Here is a 26,630-nt window from a genome sequence, read left to right on the forward strand (position 1 = left end):
ATGCGGCCTCTTGTTCATGCTGCCAAGTCCAACTTGAAGACTTGTTGAAGAGGGCTCTGATTGGAGCGGATATTTCAGAGATGTGTGGCAAGAACCTAGCTAGATGACTGATCATCCCGAGAAGACGTCTGACGCCTGCAATGTCTTTTGGAGCTTCCATGGTCTTGATGGCTACTACCTTGGCTGGGTCCGGCTTGATGCCTTTAGCGGACACGATTACTCCAAGGAACGGCACTTCCGACACACCGAATAAGCATTTGTTCTTGTTCAGTGTGACCCCGGCCTCAGCAAGACGGGACAGAACCTGGTTCAGTCGGACATCATTCCTGTCCTTCAAGAATTCTGGCCATCTGCTTCTGAAAATACTCGTGCGCTGAGGTAATACCAAATAGAAGGCGGCAGAAGCAGTATCGGCCAAAAGGGGTTATAAAGATCGTGAGCTCTTGCGAGTCCGTAGTCAGTTTCACTTGGTGGAAACTCGCTGTGGCGTCCAGCTTGGAGAACACTGTTGTGTCTCCGATAAGCCCGAGGACTTGTTCAACCGTTGGGAGGATGTGGCGTTCTCGAAGTACGACTTGATTCAGCCAGGTCAAGTCAACACAAAGATGGTAGTCTCCTGACGCTTTAGGGACCACTACCAGTCCAGAACACCACGGCGTTGGATTGTCGACGCGGCGAATCACTCCGTCACTTATGAGCTTGTTGAGCTCACGCCTCACGGTTTCGTGTAGCGGAATGGGAATGCGACGAGGCATGCTGAGGGAGAATGGTGTAGCACCAGGCTTCAAGCGGATTCAATATTCCTCCCTGAGAGTGCCAAGTCCGCGGAACAGTTCAGCTTGAAGTGATGCCTCAGGGGCCTGCACTCCGCCAAGGAATTTCACAACATCGAGGGCTTGTATAGCCGGAAGTCCCAGAAGAGGGACAGAGAGCGATTCAATGACAAAGAGTCGCTGCAAGGACATCTTCCCGCGCCAACGAAGTTGGGCTGTATATGAACCGAGTACCCGCAATGGTTGACCTCCAGGACCGGTAAGTACAGTGTCAACCTTGTCCAGCTTGGCTGGAAGCTTGGGGAAGTCATCGGGTATAGCAGAGACTTTGGCGCCACAGTCAACTTTAAATTGCATCGTGCAGTTGTCCACGGTGACGTCCACTAATAAAGACTTGGCCCCCGCCTCGACGGTGCTCATGTGAATGGAGCCGACTTTTTGCTTCGATTTCCATGAGCGACAAACTTCCGTGAAGTGTCCCTTCTTTTTGCAAAAGTTGCAGAGCGAACTGCGTGCCGGGCATTGCGTTCGAGGATGAGACGCGCGGCCACAGAATCCGCAGGTGGGCGTCTCTGCATTATGATGGTCGAAAGAAGGCTTCGCGATCTGGTGATGTCCAGCAGACTTCTGCATCTTCGTAGCGTCCATTTGCAAAACGTTGGGGCTATTATAACTTGCTCCAGCTTGCGATTGCCGCTTTTATTTTTCCGCGTCTTCCGCCTGGTGTGCTTGCGTCCAAGCCTCTTTGAGAGTGAGTTTAGCGTTTCGGCAGAGCTGGTCTGAAAGACGTGAGTCGCGCAAGCCGATGACGAATCTGTTGTGTACTAGCCTTTCTTCAACTTGCACTGAAGCATAGGCGCAGCGTATCACCATCCTGCACAACTCGGCATAGTATCCGTCGACGCTCTCGCCTGGCTGCTGTACGCGTCTGTGAAAACGTGATGACTCGTATAGTTCGTTGCTTCGATGCACGAAATGCTCTGTAAAACGGTCTACCACAGTCTTGCAGGAAGTGAGGGACGCCGCATCAAGCGAAAATGTATCGAGGAGCGGACCCGCTTCGAGGCCCATGCAATATAAGAGCGAGCGCACTTGTGTTTCCTCCGGTGCATTCTTGAGACCTGAGATGGCTGTGTAGTCTTCGAAGCGACTTTTTCATGTCAGCCAGGTCCCAGCGTTGCCGAAGTCAAACGGCTCCGACGTCTGAAGGTTGACGCCCATCCACTTCGGGCTGGACTGCTTGGTAGACGTGGTACGGACGATGGGTAAGCGCGACATCGGTGCTCGATCCCACTTCTGACACCATGTAGTGTTATCGGTTCACTGGAGACATAGGCATGGCATAAGCGCCTGAGGAGCCCTTAGTAAGACAACCAGTCGACAGTGAACCCAAACAACAACATTTATTCTACTCCGTACATCTTGGAGGGGGCGCCACTTCTTAGCAGAATAGTAGCAACCTCTACACCACCCACAGACAAATGGCCTCACTGAGCGTCTAAACAAGACAATCGCTGACATGCTGGCCATTTACGTCGATGTCGAACACAAGACCTGGGATGGCATCCTTCCATACGTGACCTTTGCATACAACACGGCCGCGTGCAAGAAACAACGCAGATGACGCCCTACAAGTTGGTCTACGGAAGGAGCCCGGCAACGATGCTCGACGCCATGTTACACAACATCCCCGACAAAGAAAACCTCGACGTCACTGTTTATCTTCAGCGCGCCGAAGAAACCCGACAGCTCGCCTGCCAATGCATCAAGAAGCAGCAGATGACGGACAGCCACTGTTACAATTAATCTTCGACGACGCTTCATGGAATACCAGCCCGGTGACCGTGTTTGGGTCTGGACGCCAAAACGCCGACATGGACTCGGTGAAAAACTTAATCGGCGATACTTCGGGCCATACAAGGTGCTTCGACGTCTCGGCGCTCTTGACTACGAGGTCATCCCGGACGGCATTACGAACTCCCAGCGACGCCGCGCACGACCTGAAGTTGTCCATGTCGTGCGCCTTAAGCCGTTTTTTGTGCGTTAGAGAACCTGTGGCCTGCGTTCAAGGCCTGCCATCGATTGCTCATCAAACAGAGAGGAAACGCCCCGCCCGCCTTTTATAAGGAGCAAGAAGGGACGCCAGAAAAAAAAAAGGGGGGGAGGGGAGGAAAACCGCTTCGGTGCATGGAGTGGCCATATATTCCCTTAAAGTAGCGTTTTGTTGAGTTACGCGAGATCGGATCCAAATGACTTAGCTGCCAGCCTTACTTCCTATAACAATACAATTAGTTGGTATCGCATTCATTGCTTTGCCCTTAAGCGAAACTGCGATTTTTTTCTCTAGCTGTCACCTATTGACCCTGGAAAGCGAGGGGCGGACGTGTAACATGGCATAGTCGCTTCACAGTGGGCCTTCCGACATCAAGGCCATCAGCGACGGGCCCACTACTGACAGCTGTGCATATTAAAACAGAAATGCACCTGCTCTGACCAGGAGGCATGCTCCTATTATTGTGATGACATTTTTAAAGACGCAAGCTAAAATTCGAATTGGGACCCTAGCCTTCATGAGCTCAAAAGGGCAAGGCCTTTTAGGTGGTATGCACCGCAAGAGCAATTACAAACCTGGATGTGCTGGTGGAAGGAATTAGGAAAATGCTCTTCTGGATGATGATCCATGAAAAAGTATACTTGACTGAAACTGTCAATGCGTTCCCACTGTTCATATGCTGTTTCATGGACGCGAAGCACGAAAAAAATGGATATTGTTCCATATATCTATTGCTGGCGTTCCCAGATTTCATTCCGCGATGTCAGGAAACAGAAGTGACAAACATTCTGGAGGCACGCGTGTAGTTATTAGTGAATATTGCTTCAATTACGTGCTGTACGACACTTGAAATGGGCTATCAGCAGCGTTTCTGGAACAGATGACATGCGCCAATGAATCGCCGCAACACTTTCACGCTACCGATTGGCCTAGACGTCACGAGCCTCTGCAGAGAGCATGTTTTGCCGTCAAGCCGATTTGCACAACAGAAGCTGCGTCAGCACCGTGCATGGCGTTGTGGCTTCGGATGCACATGCAAGCGTTGTTTATTCAGCGGAAAATGGAGGAAGGAAAGAACTCCGTGCAGCGGAATAATTTTTGGTCCGTGTTGTGACTTTGGCAGCCCCAAGATCAAGCGGCACGTGTTTTGATCCACTGGCGGTGCGACTGCCGGTGATACATGCCTCCAAACCCGAGACTCTGGCGCAGTTTGGCACAATTTCCGTGAATTTTATCAGGATGGTGCAGTAAATCCGATTTGGCGCACTTTGGCGCTGCTGGCGCAGGAGTGGAATCACTGCTCTTGCGATGCAAATCTCGCAGATGACCAACAGGTGCTGGTCGCCTTGAATGACACCTTTCGGGCCTGTTGATTTCTGAGTGCCGACGGAAATGATGACGCTGGAGTGAGGGAGAATGATGACTTGGTCTTCCAGCATATTCAAGGCATGTATTCCTGGCGGTGTGTGCAGTGGTAGAGCTTTTTCTGTGGACAGCGTTACAGACTCGGTTCTCAGGTTGCTGACTACACCATGGAGGCCTGAAGAAGTCCATACCAAGGATGACATCTCTCGAGCAACGCTGCAGGACTACGAAGCTGGTGGGATAAATCCGGTTGTTAATGGTGACTCTCGCTATGCAGATTCCCACCGGCATTAGTAGGTGACCTCCAGCTGCCTGGATTTTGGGTCCTTCCCAAGCGGTCTTCACTTTCTTCAGCTTGTCAGCGAACAGGCCACTGATGACTGAGTAGTTGGCTCTGGTGTCGACAAGACCTGTGATGTTGAGGCCATTGATAAGCACCTCTTGGTCGGTGGTTTGTCATCATGCATAACGGTTTGGTCGTGGCGTATCATGGCTGCGTCAACTTGCTTCAATGTTGTTACGTCGGGTCGTCAGGTCTTGCTTTGGCGGAGTTGTCTCAGGAAGGTGCTCTCTGGTACGCGGCGAGCTGGTACCTGATGATTCCTGAATAGTCGTCATCAGCGGCGGAGGATCTTTGACATTTTGTCGTACAGCAACCGCACCTCCATCAGTTGCTGCCCTTAGTTTTCCAGATAAGGGCTCGCGGAACAGGCCTGAGTAGGGCCGTGCTACGGTAAGATGTAGCGGCCAGGAGACGGTGAACGGGAAGGTTGTCATCGCTGCCACTGTCCTCCGGCAATGTAGTTGGTGATGTCACGGGGTCGTTCACCTGGCTGCAGATGTGGAGCATTCAGGGCAAAACCATGCAGTCCCATCCCACGGTACCGGCAGTGATGGTACTTGTGGCCAGCTTCTCCGCAGTGGTAGCAGAGTGGGCAGTGGTCTGGGGCACACCAAATGTCCTTCTTCTTCAATGGGTAGAACTGGCCGACAGGTGGCGAGGTGGCGTCGGTGACTGTTGATAGAATTGCAGATGCGTGGGGTCCTGACGCGGTCGCGGCATGGTGACGGCGTGGCATGCGGCAGTGGCGTAGCTCATCGCTTCCAGCTGAGGCTGCGGTGCTTCGGGAATTAGAAGCGGTTGCCGGACTTCCTCGTGATCCATGTCGGTCATTGAACCCACTTGAGGTTGCGGCGAAGGTAACAGCTTGCGCAGCTCCTTCCGCACTATCACTCTGATGGTTTCTCATAGGTCGTCGGTGCCTAGCGAGTGTGCTTCGGTGCAGCATGTAGGCAGGGTTGAGCAGTTTTATTGCTTCGTCCACATATCGAGTGATTTTTTTATTGTTGTAACCTCTGTGAGGAAATCAGTGACTGTCTTCGGCATGGTGCATACTAATCCTGCAAAAATTTCTTGTTTTATTCCCCACATAAAGAAGCAAACTTTTTCTCCTCAGGCATTGCAGCGTCGGCCAGGCGGAAAAGTCGCGACATCTCTTCTAAGTAGAAGTAGATGTGGCGGGCCTTCTCTTCAGAATCCCAGTGGTTGAAAGTGGTGACTCAGTCGTACGTCTCCAGCCAGCTCTCCAGGTCTTCAAACGATGATCCACGGAAAGTTGGTGGCTCCGTTGGCTGCTGCATCATGACCGTTGTAGGCAGCAGAGAGGCTGTCATCATCTCTGCGGTCGATGTGATGGTCTTGGGATGCCTGGTGTTTTCGAGAAGGAGCCTCTTACTCTGGCTGTAGTCCCTTCTGCCTGCGGCTAGTTCGACGACCTGGGTTGTCTTCAGAGTCGCCTTCTTTGTGGTGGTTTGGGCTTGGGTCAGTGCTTCGCGGGAGCGTCCAGATCATGAACGAAGCAGCACCTCCACCAGATGTCACGTGGCCGTGACAGTGAAGAAGCCTCCAGCAGAACTCGGAAATACGGAACTTTTTATATGGGCGAACTTGTGCCTGGAAAAATGAAATGTCAAGTACAGGCAACAAGCAATACACGCTGTACACTGAGAGCGGCGAACAGTGCGTCAGCCGTCGGTAATCTGATCTCTGGTAAGGCACGTCGACATTTATACATGCGGCATCGAAGGTTCTAGCGTTATCACTGGTGCTCGCGAAAGCTCGAATAAACTTGACTATTCGCATCCTGTGCATAATCTTAACAGAATGATCTCAAACAATTGTGAAGCTTCCCAAACATTGCAGCGCGGTCTGTGCCGAGCATTCATAACAGTTCTTGTGGGTGAAACCTGAATACATCAAAATAAGACAATAAATGTGCGTGCCAATATAAATAACTGCCTCTAAGTTGATAATCAGAAAGTTAACGACTTTTTGTTAATTAGTCTTTTCAGTGTAACTTTAGCAGTGGCAGGGCATTTCCACTTTGTAGTGTGCATGTACAAAGATGACAGGTGCCATACTGTCATAGTATTTCTATAAAAAATATGTATGTTCTAAAAAAAACACCCTGCTATACAGTCAATAAAACTGCAAACCTTTATTTGTGTAGTAGCCTAATACATTGCTATCAGTGCTTTGTCTTAACACCATAGCTGCATCGTTTTGTAACATTGGATACAAATCATGTCCAAAAACTGAGAAAGATTTAGTACAGCACTGGACATTTCTGTTATGCCTTACTTGACACCAAACATTCAAATCAGTCTTATGACAACGCCTACCAGTTTTATACTTAAAAACGAAAGACCTGGCCACTGTGAACAGATGTGCCATAATTCAGGCACAGTGCACTGGACATGCACTTCTTGTGCATTTCCGTGTGCTGTACGACCACTGTGAAGAGTGACAATATCAAACCATAATAAATGCGGTCTCTGGCTCTCGGCTTGAAGCTCCAAAATACTGAAGCACACCCAGCGCCAAGTGACACTTGGTGCGTTTAAGTGCATGTATTATTAACATAATTTCTGGAGCTCGAATTATACGACTTTTTTTACGCAATCCAATCAAAGTGGCATAACATGGATTTCGCAGAACACAGAAGAGTGCTCATATGTAATTTAAGAGAAAACTTAAAGGGACTGTCTACCGCTCGGAAAAATTTTTCTGACTGTGGTGAAAATGAGACGATCGTTTGTCACATAGGCGGCAACAAGCATGCTTTTGTCCCATAAAAAAAGGAATTATATTTTTAATTTGATGTTGAAAATCGTGAAAGAATGACCGCTAGCATCACCCAATGGCGATGTGGTTCAATCTACTGGTATGACAAGAAATCCTCGCAGGTAGAGCTTAAAAACAAACACGTATAACTTAACATTGTATTTTGTGCACTTGAGGCAGCTTTCGGTTGCGTCAGAGAGTAATTTTTTGCCTTTTTTTTCCACACGCTTCTAAAAAGGCGCCCGGTGGCGCTGCTTGCGGCGCCGCCTTCCATTTCGTGTGCTTCATGACTAATGCGCCATTCCATGCGGCCCTCCACGCTGGTCGTACCATGCCGCTGTATTGCTGTTAGGATGTCTCACATGTGCTGCGCTGTGAAGGAGTGCATTGATAGTCTCATTTTGATTAATCAACTTGGCTTGGATTGCAGTAAAGCCCCTCCATCGCGTCTACTGCCGCTTTTTTAAGTACCGCCATCTATTGTTCGACGACGACGCCCACTTCCGGTTCTGGAGCTTCCGGAAGGAAGTTCTTGAGCCACTTCCTTCCGCTTTTTCCTTCCATCTTGTTTCTGCGCACGCATGTGCACACGCGAGAAAGCTCATATTTGCATCTCCGTTTCGCAGGTGTTGTTGTTTTCAGGTTCGTCGTAAACTGCCTGCCGCCGAGCGAGTTTTCGCTCGGTGTTTCTGCGTCGCGAGGGCATGGGCGGGCATCAGGCAGGCATGGGGCAGGTGCATCAACCGGAAAAGCAGCAGAAACATCATGGCGGCACTTCGGCTTCCGCTATGCGGGGAACCGGTGTAAAGGGAGAGGGGGCGGACGAGTTGGCGCTACTTAACCTAGCCGGCGGAAAACGCATGGAGGGGCTTTAGATTGCAGCAGCAGTGCTAAAATAAACGCATAGTCTGCGATTACAGCAAAAGAAGTGTTCCGTAATCGTATAATAAGGCTTCATTTAACCGCTAGCACGCTGAAAATGACTGTTACATTCATTACATTAGTGTTCAGCGAAAATAATGTAATCTTACAGAAATCACATCTGCTTTCGGTTTTAATTTTAAATGGCACTACAATTGTAATCGCATTCACCAACCAGTGTTGTGGGCATGTTTCACGCCAATGGAAGAAGACCGAGCGCAGATCAAAATATTCTGTTTTAAAAGTTTCTACTCACTTTCCAGAGAAACCGCTGCAGGGTTGGACATTTCAGGCTGCATGCTTTCGATCGCGGTACAAAACAGAAAAGCGACGATGGACGGTAGACAGTCCCTTTAAAAAAAAAAGTCTGTTACAATCAGGGCGGTTCCAACTGGAAAGAGGCATTAGCTTAATCAGTAATCGAAAGATGAAAGCAATTTCTCTGAAATGGTCTAGAGGAATTGTGCTCCTTCTGTTATATAAGGCCAGCAAACCTGGGCATCTGCCATCTTGTCAGCTCGAGATCCCAGCCGGGGCCCCACACCACTTGGCTTGCCATCAGGCCGTTTCCCCAAGCGTCCCCGAGCAGCCATGGCCTCCAAGCGGGAGCTAACTGCGTCAGGTACACCATCTGGCGTATCTGGAGAGTTCTCGTCTTTCTTGCGCTTGCTCTGAGCCACTGGTGCATTGGCTAGGAGAGCCACACCTGCACAAGGTCACGGTTCCACTCAATAATGCTTGAATGTTCAACAAACACAGCTACTCACGTCAGGGTTCCATGCAGTCTAATGATACATTTGCATCCAAATATCTGCTTTGTCCAGACGATACCGCAAGAATGTGTTTTCTGAGGCAATTCCAAACAGAAAAGTCTTGGATCTCTAGATCAACATGCCAAAAGCACTCTTGCACTTTAACTGAATTAAAATTTTATACAAAATGTTTCCAATTTTAACTATATAATGCATGACATTATAAGGTGAGTTCATCAGAAAATTCCATGACAAGTCAGAAAACCACATTGTACAGAACTTGTACACAACACCCTTAAAGGGACCAACAACTGCCTAGTGCATGAAATGAGATGACTCCACTGATGGAAAGATTGTCCGTCGCATTGACTCACACCAACCCTGTTTTTTTCGAGACAGGAGGACTTATATTTTTATTTCTTAATTGAAAGTCGCAAAAAATCATCTGTGGTGCCTCTGGCGGCAAAAACATGAACGATCCAATGTACCCGGCCACGTGACTGTTGATTGCTTTACGTGGTCGACGATTATTTTTGTTAGTATTGAAATATTGTTCATTTCTTTATATTAAAAGGTATTACTCCACAAAAATGTAGATATAAGCCCGCCTTAGTAGTATGCATAAAAGTGGCGCTGCTTTCGCGTGACGTAATGATCCCATGCTCGTCAGCACGTCTTGAGCAACTTTTCAGCATGCTCATGCAATCGTGCACACAGTTTCCAGGTCGCTAAGATTTTGGAGCAACGTAGTTTTGCTACCTACATTTCGTCTCAAAAATGACGCGCGCTGATACTGTGTAGTGACATGAGTGACTTGGCTTGGCATGAGTGACTTTGTAGTGACATATGTGTAGTGACATTTTCAGTGACTTGGCTTGGCTCGTGCATTGAGAGAGTAATAATGCCGGGACAAGCCACCCATGACAGGCGCAGGCAAACTTGGACGCATGAGCACACAATACGGTACAAATACAGGGAAGGTAGATAATGCCACATCATCTCATTGCAACAGCTTGCTATTTTCAAAAGCTCTAAATAGTTAAAAAGCTCTAAATAAAGGCGGTTAAGCATAGTTACAGGAACTCCTGCGGAAGCAGAACAACGATAGCTTTCACAAATCGCGAGAAGGGCTGGTGGCATCGCTATCAATTCTCAGCGTTGCTGGAGGAAAGGTACGTCCATGTTTAGAGCCTTTCAGATTGAAAAATACTGCTTGTAAAATAACTACGTGCTTTTGGGATGAACTACTGCAGCTACAAACACTGCGAAGGGTGAGCTTCCTGTCGCGGCGTAAAAAAATGGGTTGAGAAAAATCAGTTGTCGGTCCCTTTAAGAGGAAACACAGCCCAGGCACAACCCAAGAACTGAATATCCACTGGAGGAAATGCAGTCACGATGCAACACAGGCAATACATAAGAAGGGCCTAACACACACAATAGCAAACAAACTCAAAAAGAGGATGTTGAACAAAGCCCAAACAGAAAACCGTAATCGAACTGGAACTTTCAATGGAATTGAATACAAAACCGAAATGATGTTTTTGGAATGTACCTGAACCCAAACTGAGCCTCAAAAAAGAGAAATCTGTACGATTCATCGGTTTAGAATAAAGCAGTTCTAAATTTGCTGCTGTTGTGTTTGCTCCTGAACAAATACACGAAAAAGACAGTTAAACCACCATCTAATGAACTTCAATATACAGAAATTTTCAATATAATGAAGTATTTCACTTTTCACTACTTTGAAACTGAATACAGTATATACTCTCAATAAACGAAACTCTCTTAAATGAAATTGCTGCTTAAATGGAACAACTGCCTCTAACATGATTGGTTTTGTGCTTGAATTCTGCACCCCTTTTCATCTCTCATAAACGAAACTCCTGTTAAATGAAACATATTTTCCTGGTCCCTTCAGCTTTCGTTTAACAGGAGTCTACTGTATAATGAAGTGTTTATCGGTGATTTTAATCTAATGAAGTTTCAGCACTGCCACAGAGGAAAACCAAGGCAATAAATTGAGACTTCTGCTCAGGCCAGTGGTAAGTGTTATGCGAACGATGAGACGGCGGTTCAACGAGGTTGTAGACAAGATGTATTTAAAACAGCGGTTGCAGCGCTGACCCGTAATCCTACAGCGCTCGTGTGGTCGTCTTGTCTTCTTGTGTCCCGTTTATTTGCACTCAATCTATTACAGAATTAACCAATACGCCCCACAGAGCATTTTATTAGGTGACCGGTTGAGCTCGGAGCACGAGCGGCGACAGCCCTTCGTCCTCCTCGCGGGCGCACGCACGCACGGTTCCAGAGACTGGCAATACACATGTAGCATAATCCCCAGCGGCAGAAGCGCCGTCTCGGCGTACATAGATGTCAACGTCACAGGGAGAGTCACAGGGCTTTCAGCGTGCAACATGTACAATATCGCTGACCTGGGGGACAGATGACGGCGACGAGGTGACAGGAGCGATTTCATAAGTTACAGGAGTAACTGCACAAAGGACTTGGTAAGGATCTCTGTATCAAGAAAGCAGTTTTTTCGACAGGCCAACATGACGGGTTGGAGACCACAGCAGGACCAAAGAACCGGGCGAAAAGTGCACGTCTCGATGTCGTCGATCGTACAAACGCCATTGGTTCTCCTGGAAGGTCAAAAGGCGAGTACGGGCGGTTTCGCGTGTGTGGGCAGCCTGGGTGATAGCGTCAAGGGCATATTTGCTGGTCGGTACTGCGGGATGACTGTATCTAGGGGGAACGTTGGTTCTCGGCCAAACAATAGAAAAAATGGAGAGTAACCGGCAGTGTCATGGAATTGTAGGCAAATGTCACGTACAGCAATGCAAGGTCCGAGTGATCTGAAGAAACATACTTCACAAGCATGTCTGTAAGTGTTCAGACGCTCTGTGAGGCCATTTGTCTGCAGATGGTGCGACGTAGTGCGCTTGTGCCTCGTTTCACATGACTGCAGGATGTCGGCTATGACTTTCGATAGAAATGTGCAGCCACGGTCCGTAAGCAGCTGGCATGGAGCTCCATATTGCAGAATCATGTCGTGTAGGAGGAAGTCGGCGACATATGAGGCACAGCTTGTTGTAAGAGCTCATGTGATGGTGTAACGCATGGCGTAGCCTGTGGCCCCGGCTATCCATCTGTTGCCAGAGAAAGACAGGGGAAAAGGGCCAAGTAGGTCTAAGCCAACGCAAAAGAACAGTTCTGACGAAATGTCAAGTGGCTGAAGGCACCCGGAGGGAAGCATCGATGGTGTTTTGCGGCGCTGACATTTCTCACACGCTGCAACGTATCTTCTGACAGAGCGTGCAAGCCCTGGCCAAAGAAGCGTCGGCGGATCCGGTCGTAAGTGCGCGACACACCAAGGCGACCGGAAGTTGGAGGGTCGTGAAGTTCGTGGAGAACAGCCCAGCAGGTGTTTTGGAATAACTTTTACCCAGACAGGCTGGTTCGTCTGGGTAAAAATTGTGGCAGTATAGTGCACCATCTTGGAGGACAAACGAGCGATGGGACCAGTTGGAAGATGACGATTTGAGGCGTTCGACGATAGCATGCAAGGACGCACCACAGCGTTGCTTGTCGCCGATGTGGATCAGTTGAGAAACGAAAAAGACGCAAGTGTTGGTGTCGGTGTCAGGGATGGTGCTCGATTCATCGACCAGGTAGCGAGACAGGCAGTCTGTGTCCTGATGTAGGCATCCCAACTTGTACGTCACTGTGTAGGTATATTCTTGCAGTCGCAGAGCCCAGTGACCAAGCCGGCCAGTAGGATCCTTTTGTGACGAAAACCAATAGAGCGCATGGTGGTACATTATTACAGAGAAATGCATGCCATATAAATATGGGCAGAACTTCGAGACTGCCCAGACAAGAGCAAGACATTCACGCTCTGTGATTGAATAGCTGCGCTCGGCAGCTGTAAGGAGGCGGCTAGCGTAGGCGATAACACGGTCGTGTCCCTGTTGGCGTTGGGCTATGATGGCTCTGATCCCGTGACCGCTAGCATCGGTTCGAACCTCTGTCGGAGCAGATGGGTCAAAGTGGGCCAATATAGGTGGCATCGTCAAAAGTGTGATGAGGTGAGACAAAGCGGCAGCTTGAGCGGAACTCCACTTAAAAGGCACATCTTTCTTCAGAAGAGCAGTGAGTGGTCGAGCGATTGCTGCAAAATCTTTCACGAACCTTCTGAAGTAGGAACAGAGTCTCACAAAACTCCGGACGTCTTTGACTAAATGGGGCACAGGATAACTCATGACTGCACGAATTTTCTCCTAGTTCGGCTGGACACCTGAAGCATCGACAAGGTGGCCCAACACTGTAATCTGCCGGCGGCCAAAGGACACTTCGACGAGTTCAATTGGAGGCCAGTATTGCGGAAGACATTGAGAATAGCTGACAAACACTGAAGGTGGGTCTCAAATGTAGGCGAATACACAAGGACATCATCGAGGTAACAAAGGCATGTTGACCATTTGAACCCTTGTAGCAGAGAGTCCATCGTACGCTAGAACATGGCTGGGGCGTTGCACGTACTGAACGGCATAACCTTGAGTTGGTATAGGTAATCGGGAGTTACAAACGCAGTCTCTCCTTGGTCTTTCTCATCCACAACAATCTGCCAATAGCCAGAGCGTAGCTCTATTGAAGAAAAGTCACCGTGGAGACAACCAAGAGCGTCATCAATTTGAGGCAAAGGGCCCTTTTTCGCAATTCGGTTCAGAGGGCGGTAATCAATGCAGAAGCGCCAAGTGTCATCTTTCTTTTTAACAAGCATGACGGGCGATGCCCAAGGGCTCAAGGAGGGTTCAATAACGCCTTTGGCTAGCATCTAATGACTTTTTCTTTATTGACCTTACGCTCTGAGGCAGACACCCGATATGGTTGGCGGTGAATGGGAATAGAATTACCAGTGTTTATCCGGTGCTTTACGAGGGACGTCTGGCCGAGTGGACGACTGTCGATGTCGAATATGTCATGGTAGGAAGCCAGAAGGTGGCATAGGGTGGCTGATTGCTCAAGTTTGAGGTCCGGGGCGATCATGAGAGTAATACTGAAAGGCGAGCTAGTTGTTACATCTACATCATAATAACTTTTCCAGCGCAGACTAACACACAGACAAAGAGAGGGAACGACACCAGCGCTGGTGTCGTTCCCTCTCTTTGTCTGTGTGTTAGTCTGCACTAGAAAAGTTATTACGACCATCATGGGATGTAAGGCCGTGTTGAGGTATGGGGCATCCTGCGGGCGACACGGAAGGTCTGAGCATACGTCTGCTGCAAAAGTGGCGACTTGATCGTCTGTTAAGGGTCGCAGCGTGGCGACAGATCTGTTCATGAAGCCGAAATTGATAACGGGCAGATATATGCGGTTAGAGGCTACGATTACGACGGAGTATGGCACAGTGATCTCACGCGCCATGAGGACATCGGGAATAGGCGTGACGACGTAGTCGTCGTCATGCACGGGTCAAGTTGTTGCCAATTCGATGAATGTTAGGGCTTTAGGTGATATGCAGATGAAGTCTGTGGTACAGAGGCTGTTCTAGGCAAAGAGTAACGGCAGAACAGTCGATCAGGGCAGAATGCGTCGACAGGAAGTCCATCCCAAAGATGAGGTCGTGAGGGCAATTGTTGAGCACCGTAAGTAAAACAGGAGCACGGCGGCCGGCAATGCTGATACGAGCGGTACACAATCCAGTGACGGCAACAGTTCCACCATCAACGACGTGTACGGCTTTAGTTTTAGCAGGCGCGAGTACTTTTTTGAGTCGGCGACAGAGATTAGCACTCATTATGGACACTTGAGCTCCAGTATCAACTAATGCAGTCAAAGAAATACTGTCCACATGCACTTCAATTAAGTTCTTGTTAGTAGAGAGCGTCAACGAAGGATTTGGGCCAGTTGAAAATGATGCAGCACAACCTCCAGGAGCTGCATGATCTAGTTTTCCATCTGAGAGGTGTAGTTGGTCGACGAGGAATAGTGGCGTGGTTGGGGCAATGGGGAACGATGGCGTTGAGGTGACAGTGAATGAGCAGTAGAGCAGCAGTTAGGTGCGTCAACAGTAGGGTGTCCACGACTGGGCGTATACCAACGAGGGCCTTTGTAGGGATGAGGAGAAGAGGAAAATTGGCTCCAAGATGGGGCGTCCAAGTGGTGCGGCAGTAGCGGGAGACAAGACCAACTCGGTGGAAGCGGAAGCAGATGGGTTTGTCAGCTGCAGTTTTCCATTACGTTGGATTGTGGAATAGGGGGAGGAAAATGTGGGTCATGGCGAGATGCATTCATTGGCATCGGTCTGGAGTCGGGTCGAGAGACAGAGCAGGTTTGGCAATTTATTGCCGCACGACTGCCTGAATAACTGATACTGCTGGGGGACAGTGCCATGGTCGAGTGGTAGTGGATGAAATGGCGCCGTACTTGCCGCTTCAAGCTCGTGTCGAACTACACGAGTCACGTTCACCTGAAAGGGCGCGCCGAGATCGGTGCAGGTTGACGTGACAGCCGTGTACGGTAGCCAGCACACGGCGGCTTTTGCCCATTTTGAAGCGGTGGCATTCCTTAAAGGGACACTAAAGAGCAAAACGATTTGTCTCATATTAGTAAAGTACTCTTTTAAGATACCAAAAACACCCCGCTTACTGTGAGAAGATGCTTAGTAAGCAAGAAAACGCACTAAAACAAAATGTGGGTGGCGATGCCACCTTCAAGTTTCCGCAGCATTCGCCATGACGTCACATGTTTTGACGGCGCCTACTAGGGACTACGTAGTTCCTAATCAGTAAAACTGAAGGGCATTGTCCTCTGAGGGGGCCATAGACTTAACATACCAAGTTTGGGGTAACTTTGTTGAGCCATCTTTTGCGCAGCGCACGAAATTGACAAGGTACACAAGAGAAGTCCTCTTCTCTTGTGTACCTTGTCAATTTCGTGCGCTGCGCAAAAGATGGATAAGTTCCAACTTGCCCGCCTATCAATCCTACTACAGTTTGTTGAGCCAATGGCACCAAAATACGACAAATACACTTTCAAACCCGTGCCGTCACGCGGAGAGATTTCGGTGCGAAACTTAAAAATGAAACTTTTAACTCTATTTTCTCCTCTATTAATAAACCTATGATGGCGAAATTAACGACATTAGAGTTCTCAGAGCACAATTTATCGATCTAGGCCGATTCATTGTTTCTCTTTAGTGTCCCTTTAATTATGAGGTCGATGGTCGAGACGTTAGTGTAGACGAGCAAGTTGAAAGCGTCGTCTGCGATGCCCTTGAGTATGTGACTCACCTTGTCACCCTCGGTCATTTGGTCATCCACTTTCCAGCACAGCGCGAGCATGTCCTGTATGTACGAGACATACAATTCGACTCGTGACTGCACAAGGGTAGCGAGTTCTTTTCGTGCAGCCATTTGGCGACCGGCCGGGTTCCCAAAGTTGTCGCGTAATCTCTCTTTGAAAGTATCCCAGCTGATGAGCTCGGTCTCATGGGTATCAAACCAGACATGCGGGGTGCCTCCCAAGTAGACCTGTGTGCCGTTCCCAAAATCACTGGTGGCGGCGCGCCGGTGTTTCAACCTCCGGCAGTGTGAACGGCACCGGGTTCATCGGATCAGGGGCGGCATGGCACGGTGGGAGGTAGATTGGCGAGTTGGTGGGGAGAGAAGTTTGTGCCTTGAACTTTGAAAAAAAATCTGTTTCACCGAAAGGACGAGCCAGTGAATGCGATAGCAACATGTCATAATGTTGCATGAACTAAGGCTAGCAGCTAACTCGTTTTGATTTTGATCCGATCTCGGGTAACTCAACAAAATGCTGTTGTATGGGAATACGGCCGCTCCCAAGAGAGAAATGGTTTTCTGGCAGTTTGTTGTATGAGTAGTCAAAGCACAAAACGTTGAGATCACAACGCATAGAAGTGCGTACGAGCCGTTTGCTGATGTCTGCTGAGATAGCGCGCACGCCAGCACTCACGACCGTGCCCGTATTGGCCTGGTGTGCGACCGATGGCGACGCTGAACAATGCCTGTATGATGTCAGAGCGGTGATTTGCGCGGTTTTGTCTGCTACGTAGGCCCAGCGTCGTTTTGAAACCACCATTGTGGTAAATCTCAACAAAAAAGCAGTTCAATTGGTGATCTTGCGTATGGTGGCTACTGACACTGTTCGCACAAGCGTGGATTAGCTTTCAGTGTTCATTTAGAACTACAACTCTTTGTTTCGTAGAACTGCAGCCGCTTGTCTCCGCGGTGAGTGCTGTGCAATGGTGAAGTACTGCTCTCAGTGTACTTCGTCCGCTCGTGAAAAAGGCGTTAGCTTTCACAACTACCCTAAGAACCCAAAGCTGAAGAAGGAGTGGATCGTCAAGCTCAGAATGGGTATGCGCGCCACACCTTCATCGACCGTGTGCAGCAAGCACTTCGCGGACAGTGCCACCCACCATACGCGCCACTCTTAGGTAGGCTTGACCGTGTTTAAGCACCCCGCCAATACTTAAGGCGTTTATTGCACGCAGGCTATAAGCATAGGCGACTTACACCAGGTGCGGTGCCGTCCCACAACCTGCCACGAAGGCCCCTAGACAAGAAGCCGATGGCGCGGCCTCCGAATCGCCTTGCAGGATATCTGAGACTACGGCTGCATTTGGATGGTGTACATACATATTTTACTTATGAAGGCAACCGCACGCCTAGCGAACTGCTTATCATAAAGTCATAAACGTAACCTGTTGCCGCTGTTTAGTGCACATTCCCTAAAAGTTTTCACCTGAGGCAGTGCAGACACTTTTTTAAAAGCGGAGCTCTTTAAGAGTTTTGTTAGGCTGCGTGTCGTGAAACTCAACCCAGCTTGCCTTTGCCACGTTAATCTCTGTGGCCCTGTGCGTGGTATAATCGGCGATTAACTATTTGTTATATTCTAATATGCATGCGACGGCCCTGTGCACCATTAATATGAACTACGACGTAATATCGTTCTCACTGAACCAACATTACGGGACAAACTGCGATCATGGGCATCGGCAGGGGGGTGTGCAACAAGGCAGCACTTGCGCACTTGTTTGCAGGACGAGAGCTGCGACGGTGATGCGATCTCCGTTGACGGCCTCGACCACGCATTCAACAACGTGGCCTGCGTTGTACACCGCCTCGCCCTCGATGAGGCACCGCGAGCTTTCACAAGCTTTATCTACATACTTGTAGATACTGGAGAACAGCACACTTACTGAAAATTCGGAAGAAACACCCTAACTAATGAGTATCATAAGGCGGAAACAAGATAACGAGTGAAAACACTCACACATAGTTTCACTTTCTTACCAGCAATGCGGTCAGTGGCATCGACGCACTCGTCGGCCATCCGGGGGATTTATTGGCCCTGTCGATTGGGCCGCAACTAAAACAAGTTCAAGATTACACTCGAAAACATTTGTTGCAGGCGTTAGTTGACTGTCGCGAGGCTGTTCGTTCGCCAAAGTTCCCACCTGAAGCAGACCATCCACATACAGGAGCAGCGGCTGCTGCAGCGCAGTAGAGAGCGGGGTCCCCGCTCTGATGTCACACGCGAGAGGGCGCCACTCCAAGATCTCGAGGCCAATAGTCAAAGTTCACAGTTGCTGCTCGAGCCACGCAGCACTCCCTACCCCGATGTCCCTTCAAGCTTCTTCGTCGAGTGAAAGACGGGCGGAGCGTTACTTTTCTGGTCAAGGAGCAATTGTCGGCAGGTCTCGCACGCAGGATGATGTTACTGCGTGCGCCTTCCGTGCGACGAAGATGGCCAGCTTGTTTCATCTCTGCTTCAGCCGTGTTCCTCACCAGCGCTCGCGAGCTTTTACTCGTGACTACAGCGTGATGCGCGGAGCAATGTTATCAATTTGGATTTTGTAGGGAACATGACGGTGACGGTGAAAACCTGTCCAGAGTGTGCATATAATATTTATCGCAATCAATATACAAAAACCGTGGAAGCGGGCTCGTCTTTTTTCTGCAGAGCCGCATCGTCTTTGTTGAAAAAGTTTGTCCGTTGGAAGAACCAAATAATCCGCGCCTTTTCCAATGGTTTCGCTCTCGCCTTCACTGCTTTTCTCACAGGCGATAGCTCCTCACCGCATATTTCTTCACAAACACGCGTACAATATCAGCACTAAGCGTTGAGCCTATCGGTATTTTGCGCTGTTGGGTACACCCTGTTACCTCCGCTTGCACAATATGAAATGCACAAAATTGAGCGAAATCAGTTGATCGCACATGAGTCATGCGAGACAAGGAGTAAGGGGTGGGTGACTGCATGGCAAAGCAGGGTGGAAGACAATTCACAACCGATATTTCTGGTATATGGACCAATCGAGTATGTGCCCTTATGATGTCATGTGAATCACAGTTCTGCCGTCGCGAAGTATGCCAAAAAGATGAGAAACTCTAAGAAAGAATAACGCGCTCGATTTTGTGTTTCCAGAGGCTGTTTTGGGGCCCTTTAAAAAAACAGGGCGTGCAAACACGGACACAAAAGTGCAGTCAAGACACCACAAACACCGCAAAAATTGAAAAATTGTACAGCGGCGGAAAAGAAGGTAGACACCTGCGCATTCCCAGGCAAGAGGCGATACCTATCAATCAAGTGCGTGTCATGGTCTACATGAAAGATAACTGCTCCCTCTCTTGACTTCTCTTTTGTGTCCGTGTTTGCAAGTCGTGTCTTTTTAAAATGAATACCCACCAACTAGCTCAGCTATCTGTTATTCTAAGTTTTTCATTGCCTTTACTTCTATATTTATTTATCAGTTTACTCGAGTGAAAATGAAAGAGAAAAAAATGTGTACTAACGCATCAATATATAATACTTATCTGTTTTATTTATCTATGCGCAGTATACTAGGTCCAAGACTCCACGAATATGCTATCCAGTGATTTGGGGTGTCGAACCTTTAAGGCTGGAGGACGCCGCAGCGTTGAGGTCAGGCAATACTCACGAGACTTTAGGAGGAGAGAAAGATACGACAACTTCCGGGTAGCTATTCTCGATGTGTCCATCTAAAGATGTCCATCCATTTCCGCAGAGCGCGTTCAATTACTCGAAAAAGCGGTGAGCAGTGATATCACCTCACTTTTGACCACGTCGACGCACCAAACACACCAGCACATTGCCAGTGTAACAAAAAAGTGGCCAAAATGTACAGAAACAGGGACCTGTCAAGTCTGAACTTGCATATGAATGTGTCCCAGATGTTTGAGAACGATGCAGGGAAGGCGTACCGACCTTCACAGGTGCATTAGACGGGCGAACGCATCAAACCTAATTCGATGGCTAACGCGATCAGAGTTCATGCACGGCCTCCGAGATGTGCACCTAAAAGCGGATCTCTGGGGGCTGCGTTCGTTGTGGTGAAGCGCATTCCATCCCTCTCATTTGTGGAGAGTTGTGAAAGCTTCGTAACGTCAAAATGACGTTGTAGAAGAAAATCCGGAAACAGAGGGTGCGCTGCTCGCCGAGCTCTCGCCAATCAGCGGTAGCTGAAATGAACAGTCCATTACGAGGACACATCTAGAAGGGCTCCCCCAATGAAATGACGTATTTTATGTCCACATTTCCCGGTCATACTAAAAGAAAAGACAAACGGTGGCGCAGCGGCAGCGTGATCACTCTCGAGACTTCGGCGTCGGCACGAGCGGCTAGAGCAAAAACAGGCGGCGGCACACAGGTCTACTCCCAAGTAGAAGATAACATTTACGAGCATCATGGTAGAGTTCCATCAGTGACTTTGGCTAACACGCTCATAGATGCTGAGCCAGTAGTCGACGTCAAGGCCAGCTTGGGCAGAGAATATACCGGGATCACGGAGGTTGGACACCGTGACGTACGTTGTCGTTAGGGGCCGCAGGTGTAGATGGAGACGGGTTGTTATTGGAAGCCATGGCCGGTGACTGGACGGTACGGCCACTGCGAAGCTTCGTGGCGAGGACGGGGATCGTTCCATCTCCACCAAATATGTTACATGAACAATGAGATGCCGGTTCAACGAGACTGTAGACAAGATGTTTTTACAACAGCGGTTGCAGCGCTGACCGGTCGAGCTCAGAGCACGAGCGGCGACAGCCCTTCGTCTTCCTCGTTGGGCACACACGCGCATGGTCCCAGAGAATGGCAACATGCATGTAGCAATATAGCCGAGTTGCACGCAGTTTTTGCAAATGCAATCTTCAAATCACACGCTGGGCAATGAAGAGTGGTCACTGAAGCGGAGAAGTGCACTTTCTGGCAGCAGCTTTGGGGGAAAGGGTGCAAAACAATGCTCTCCTCACTTTCATAGTAGCTGAGAGCATGCGTTTTATTTGTGGCATGCAGGTAAAGTTTTTCCATACCATACCATGCAGGTACCCAGGTACACATACTGTTCTACTGTCTCTATGCAACATAGTTGGGCATAGTCGTGTAGTATTCTGTGCCATGCGTACCGTGAGTCGGCACCCGATATGGATTTTTTGTTGCCGCCACGTGTCAAGTAACAAGCAGGATTAGTCAGAGAGGCAGTAGCACTTAACAAGATGAGCTCTTAATTATTCTGTTTAAGTGATCGTTCAGGAAACAGATGTCACCGACATGGCTATTATCTGCAAGCAATCTCAACTGGCAGAAGGAGCTTGATGTGGGCGAGTTGGTGTAACAACATACTGAATGAAAAAATGCTGCACAAAAAACACGGAGACTACAAGGAAACACTTACACAACAGACAGGCACAGACTATCGACTGAATTTTATTTGAAGAAACATAAATACGTAAAAAAAACTAATACGTAAAAAAATGACCTTGATGACAACATCAAACAACTGCAGATGTGGTACTGTCCAGCAACTGTACAACACATATATTTCCAGCACATTATTTACTGTACAAAAAACTTGCTTTTCCTTTCCATCTTTGGTTGGTGAAAAAAAAAATAAAAAAGATTGTTGCAAAAGTCCGCAGTGGTACTATTCGTATTCGAAAATATTAGAATTTGAATATTAGCATATTAGAAAATATTTGTTTCGGTTTGCACTTGGTTTTCATTAATCAAACTCACTTCGAATTTAAAATTTTGAAAGCTGCACACCCCTACCAATTGTGTAAATCCAAGTTCACTATGCTGAGGATGTCAAGATTATTAATCAGTGAACCATCAAAAACGTAATGTACACATCGCCGCATCAAACTGCTTCTTCGAGTGAAACATTCTCCAAAGTAATCCAAGTATATATAGATGACAGATTATTTCCTTGCGCAGATTACTGGGCCACAAGCCAGGCGAGCACTACGGCATCAACAAGAATAACCATCCTGACTCACCTACGTGAGCATGCTTCAAGGCTCCCACATCATTGGTTCCATCGCCACACATAAGGGTAATGAAGCCGAGGCTCTTGAGTGCTGTTATCACTTGCTCCTGAAATGACAAGAACGAAGCTCTTGTGATGATATTGTCATGAGGTAGTAGAGGGTTACTGCCACAAGGCAGTAGAGGGACCCGCCCTGTGAGGGAAATAAGGGTCGACAATGACCAAGTCATAAATGGAGAGGCTCCAACATCCGCCATGGCTTCTGCAAGTAAGTATCTGTAAATACAGTCGATCCCGGATATATCGAACTCGAAATAGTTCGATATATCAATAATTCGAAATACAAAATATGCACATTTAAGGCTTTAATTAAAGCACTGCAGGCCTTGACACAGTTTTCGGAAATCGTAAAAAGCACGAACATCACGATTTGCTTACATATGCTAAAGAACAAGGCGACAACTTCTATTGCAAGTTACCGCACTTTATTTCGGATGAAAACAGTCCGTAAGCTTGTATTGCTTCTTGCGCGCCGTGAAGTTCATCAAGTCATCGTGAATGTCACTGAAGCTTTTCAAATAAGCACATTCAGCACCTTCGGCCACAACAGCGATGATCGACGGTAAACGCTGATGCGAACTCTGTAGCGCGGTAAAGGGTTTAGCGGTGGCAGCGGCGACATTCTTCAAACCGCACGGGTCCATTTCCGCAGGACCGGCAACGTCAGCTATGATCTCGGCATCGATGCAGTCAGAAACAGCTACGTCGTTATCTACACCGATGAAGTCGCTTGCTGTGCTCCCACCTGATATGGCACCCGGAAACACTAAGTCACAAAATTCACTGACGCACCGTACGCCGTAGTCAGCGGTCATGACGCACCCAAAGTCGCCACCTGGCACCAAGGCCCGCAAGGAAACAGTGCACGATGGTGCTTTACTTGACGTCGCTCCAAGCACCGGTCATCATTTTTATCGCTACGAGCGGGACAATGTTTAGTTCGACTCCCGAATGACGATTTATCAAGAACGAAGCGAGAAGTACACAAGTCCACATGCACAATAAGGCTAAGGTGGCTAGAATGGGGAGGTGTGCTGAGCGCAGCGAGTTTCCCTTGCCCGACAAGGTCCCTCTGCTCGCTGATGCCGCCAGAGGCGCTGCTGCAGGGGGCGCGGGTACAGCCGCCGCTGTCACAGATTGCCAGTTGGAAGGCCACCGCAAGGAAACACGGCGTCATTTTTTCTTTTCACCATTTACGTGGTCTTTATTGTACACGGGTCATGCATTTGTGAGCTGTGCTGATAATGCCTTATAACACGAAGAAAACTGAATGCTGGTGCTTCATTCCTGGCTGCTACGAAAACTCTGAAACCAAAGAGCTGTGTTGCGAAGAAATAGAGTGATAATGATTTACAAAATGTATGTTCGCCCTATTACGAAATAAGGCGGCATTTTTTTTTTCTGGCAACCAAGCTTAAAAAATTAAACATCTAATACTATTAGAGAGGAAAGACTTGTGCTTGTGCCTTCAACTTCTAACGTTCGTAGAAAACAACGTGTTAGATATGGAAGCGCGATTACCATAGTTTGCTCATTAGATCCACAATACCAACAGGTTTTTAAAGATACTATAGAGTTCGCATTAGAGACGATAGGTTTCCATTAAAACCTAGTTTATTCTTTGACGCACATTCGTCGCGAGTGCACACTCCTCACGCTGCTATATACTGAATGTAAAAATATAAGATATTGGCTCTACAAGTAAACTCAGTTCAATCCTTCACTTAATATTTCGTGATATTTTTTTTCTACTGATGCTAAACAAATGCCATTTCGATAGTTAAATGACCAGTACACGATTAACTTGTTCACCTGTCAATAAGCTATACAACAGTTGCGACTGCTGCATCGGTATTAAACGAGAAGGCAGGGTTAGGCATCTTCTCTTGCCCTCTTGAGTAGTCTTTTTCAATTTGACTTCCCGATCATACACCTAAGGATATTAGCCGTGCTCCCTATTGGGTTGCAGGAATTAGCGCCTTTTTCTGTCTTCCTCTAATCACCATATATTGATTCCTGAAATATTGGCTATTGTTTTAGCAAACTCCCGTCAAATGAATCATCATCATCATCATCATCATCAGCCTGTCTACGCCCACTGCAGGGCAAAGGCCTCTCCCATGCTCCGCCAATCAACTCGGTCCTGTGCTTTCTGCTGCCACGTTATACCTGCAAACTTCTTAATCTCATCTACCCACCTAACTTTTTGTCTCCCCCTCACGCGTTTGCCATCTCTTGGAATCCAGTCAGTTACCCTTAATGACCACCGGTTATCCTGCCGACGTGCTACGTGGCCGGCCCATATCCATTTCTTCTTCTTAATTTCAACTATGATATCCTTAACCCCCGTTTGTTCCCTGACCCACTCTGCTCTCTTCCTGTCTCTTAAGGTTACACCTATCATTTTCCTTTCCATCGCTCGCTGCGTCGTCCTCAATTTAAGTTGAACCCTCTTTGTAAGTCTCCAGGTTTCTGCTCCGTAGGTAAGTACCGGTAAGATGCAGCTGTTATATACCTTCCTCTTGAGAGATAGTGGTAGACTACCATTCATGATTTGATAGTGCTTGCCGAATGAGCCCCATCCCATCCTTATTCTCCTAGTTATTTCACTCTCATGGTTCGGCTCCGCGGTTACTACCTGTCCTAAGTAGACGTACTCCTTTACAACTTCCAGCGTCTCGCCACCTATCGCAAAGCGCTGTTCTCTGCCAAGATTGTTCCACATTACTTTAGTTTTATGCATATTAATTTTCAGACCTACTCTTCTACTTTCCGTATCCAGTTCAGTAATCATGAGCTGTAATTCGTCTCCCGCGTTACTCATCAATGCAATGTCATCAGCGAATCGCAGATTACTGAGATACTCTCCATTAACTCTTATCCCTAATTCTTCCCAATCTAGGGCCCTGAAAACCTCCTGTAAACACGCGGTGAATAACATTGGAGAGATCGTGTCTCCCTGTCGTACGCCCTTCTTTATTGGGATTCTGTCGCTTTCTTTATGATGGACTATAGTGGCTGTGGATGCGCTGTAGATGTCTTCCATTATGTTTATATAGGCTTCGTCGATGCCCTGATTCCGCAGTGCTTGCATGACTGCTGATGTCTCCACCGAATCAAATGCCTTCTCGTAATCTATGAAGGCTATGTATAGGGGTTGGTTGTATTCCGCGCATTTCTCTATCACCTGATTGACAGTATGAATATGGTCTATTGTTGAGAAGCCTGTACGAAATCCTGCCTGGTCCCTTGGTTGATTAAACTCTAATGTCCTATTAATTCTGTTAGCAATTACTTTTGTGAATAGCTTGTAGACAACGGACAGTAAGCTGATGGGCCTGTAATTTTTCAGGTCCCTGACGTCCCCTTTCTTATGGATCAAGATGATGTTGGCATTCCTCCAAGATTCTGGTATCCTCCCTGTCGAGAGACACTTCGTATACAGGGTGGCCAGTTTCTCTAACATAATCTCTCCACCGTCTTTCAGCAGGTCTGATGTTATCTGATCCTCACCAGCGGCTTTGCCTCTTTGCATTCCCTTTGAATCAGCGGCAGTCATAGTTACAGATTCTGTTTCAGTATGTTGAACACTTCCTGCGGCAATGGATTCAACGCTCCTGAGCATGTTCCGTTATCTAATACCTGCCAATTTACAAAAAATTGGGTTGCTGAAGGTAAAGGGCCACCGCGGATTGTATCTGAATGAAATGGTGGACTCATGAGCCTCAGTATCTCTATGTGGACCTCTAATCATTAAGTTACCAGATACGGATTATACGACAGCTTTAAGGTATAGAAATGCTTGTTTGCAAAGCGACATTGGCAAATTATAGCTGGATAAATTGAAAGACTTCGTACATGTAAGATATTAATAGAATAAACAGCGTTGTGCATCTCGAGAATTACAAGTTTCTTACACCAGGTTACACTGTTGAATTCCAGGAGTGAATTTTTATTCATATAATGCTGGTCTCACGGCGTCCCCGTTGAGCAAACTTTGCAATTAATTGAAACAACAGACCACTAGCCTTTATTCTTTCATCGATATTCCAATTATAGAAAACAGAGAAAGGTACCTCGTAGATCTACTTCAAAATATAGGAGTAGCAATAATTGTTCCAATAAACTTATCATTTGGCGCCACTACATTAGGCTATAGTCAAGGGATGTCTGCTATGCTGTATTCTGTTATATCAATATGACGAAAAGATTACGCCTATGGTTTCTTTTTCTTTCCGTCTTCTTTGTTCCATATCTATTTTGT

General features: G+C 47.7%; 1 protein-coding gene across 1 annotated transcript in view; it reads right to left on the minus strand.

Moving 5' to 3' along the window:
• Positions 1-26,630, minus strand: part of LOC119389803 (endoplasmic reticulum transmembrane helix translocase) — a 554,079-nt gene that overhangs the window by 75,775 nt on the left and 451,674 nt on the right. Inside the window, exons 18-19 of the mRNA XM_037657194.1 lie at positions 22,317-22,413; positions 8,731-8,942 (exon numbers count right to left, since the gene is read on the minus strand). Of these exons, the coding sequence (XP_037513122.1) occupies positions 8,731-8,942; positions 22,317-22,413 (309 nt within the window). The remainder of the gene's footprint in view (positions 1-8,730; positions 8,943-22,316; positions 22,414-26,630) is intronic.

Source organism: Rhipicephalus sanguineus, chromosome 1 (assembly GCF_013339695.2).
Source record: "Rhipicephalus sanguineus isolate Rsan-2018 chromosome 1, BIME_Rsan_1.4, whole genome shotgun sequence".
NCBI lineage: Eukaryota > Metazoa > Arthropoda > Arachnida > Ixodida > Ixodidae > Rhipicephalus > Rhipicephalus sanguineus.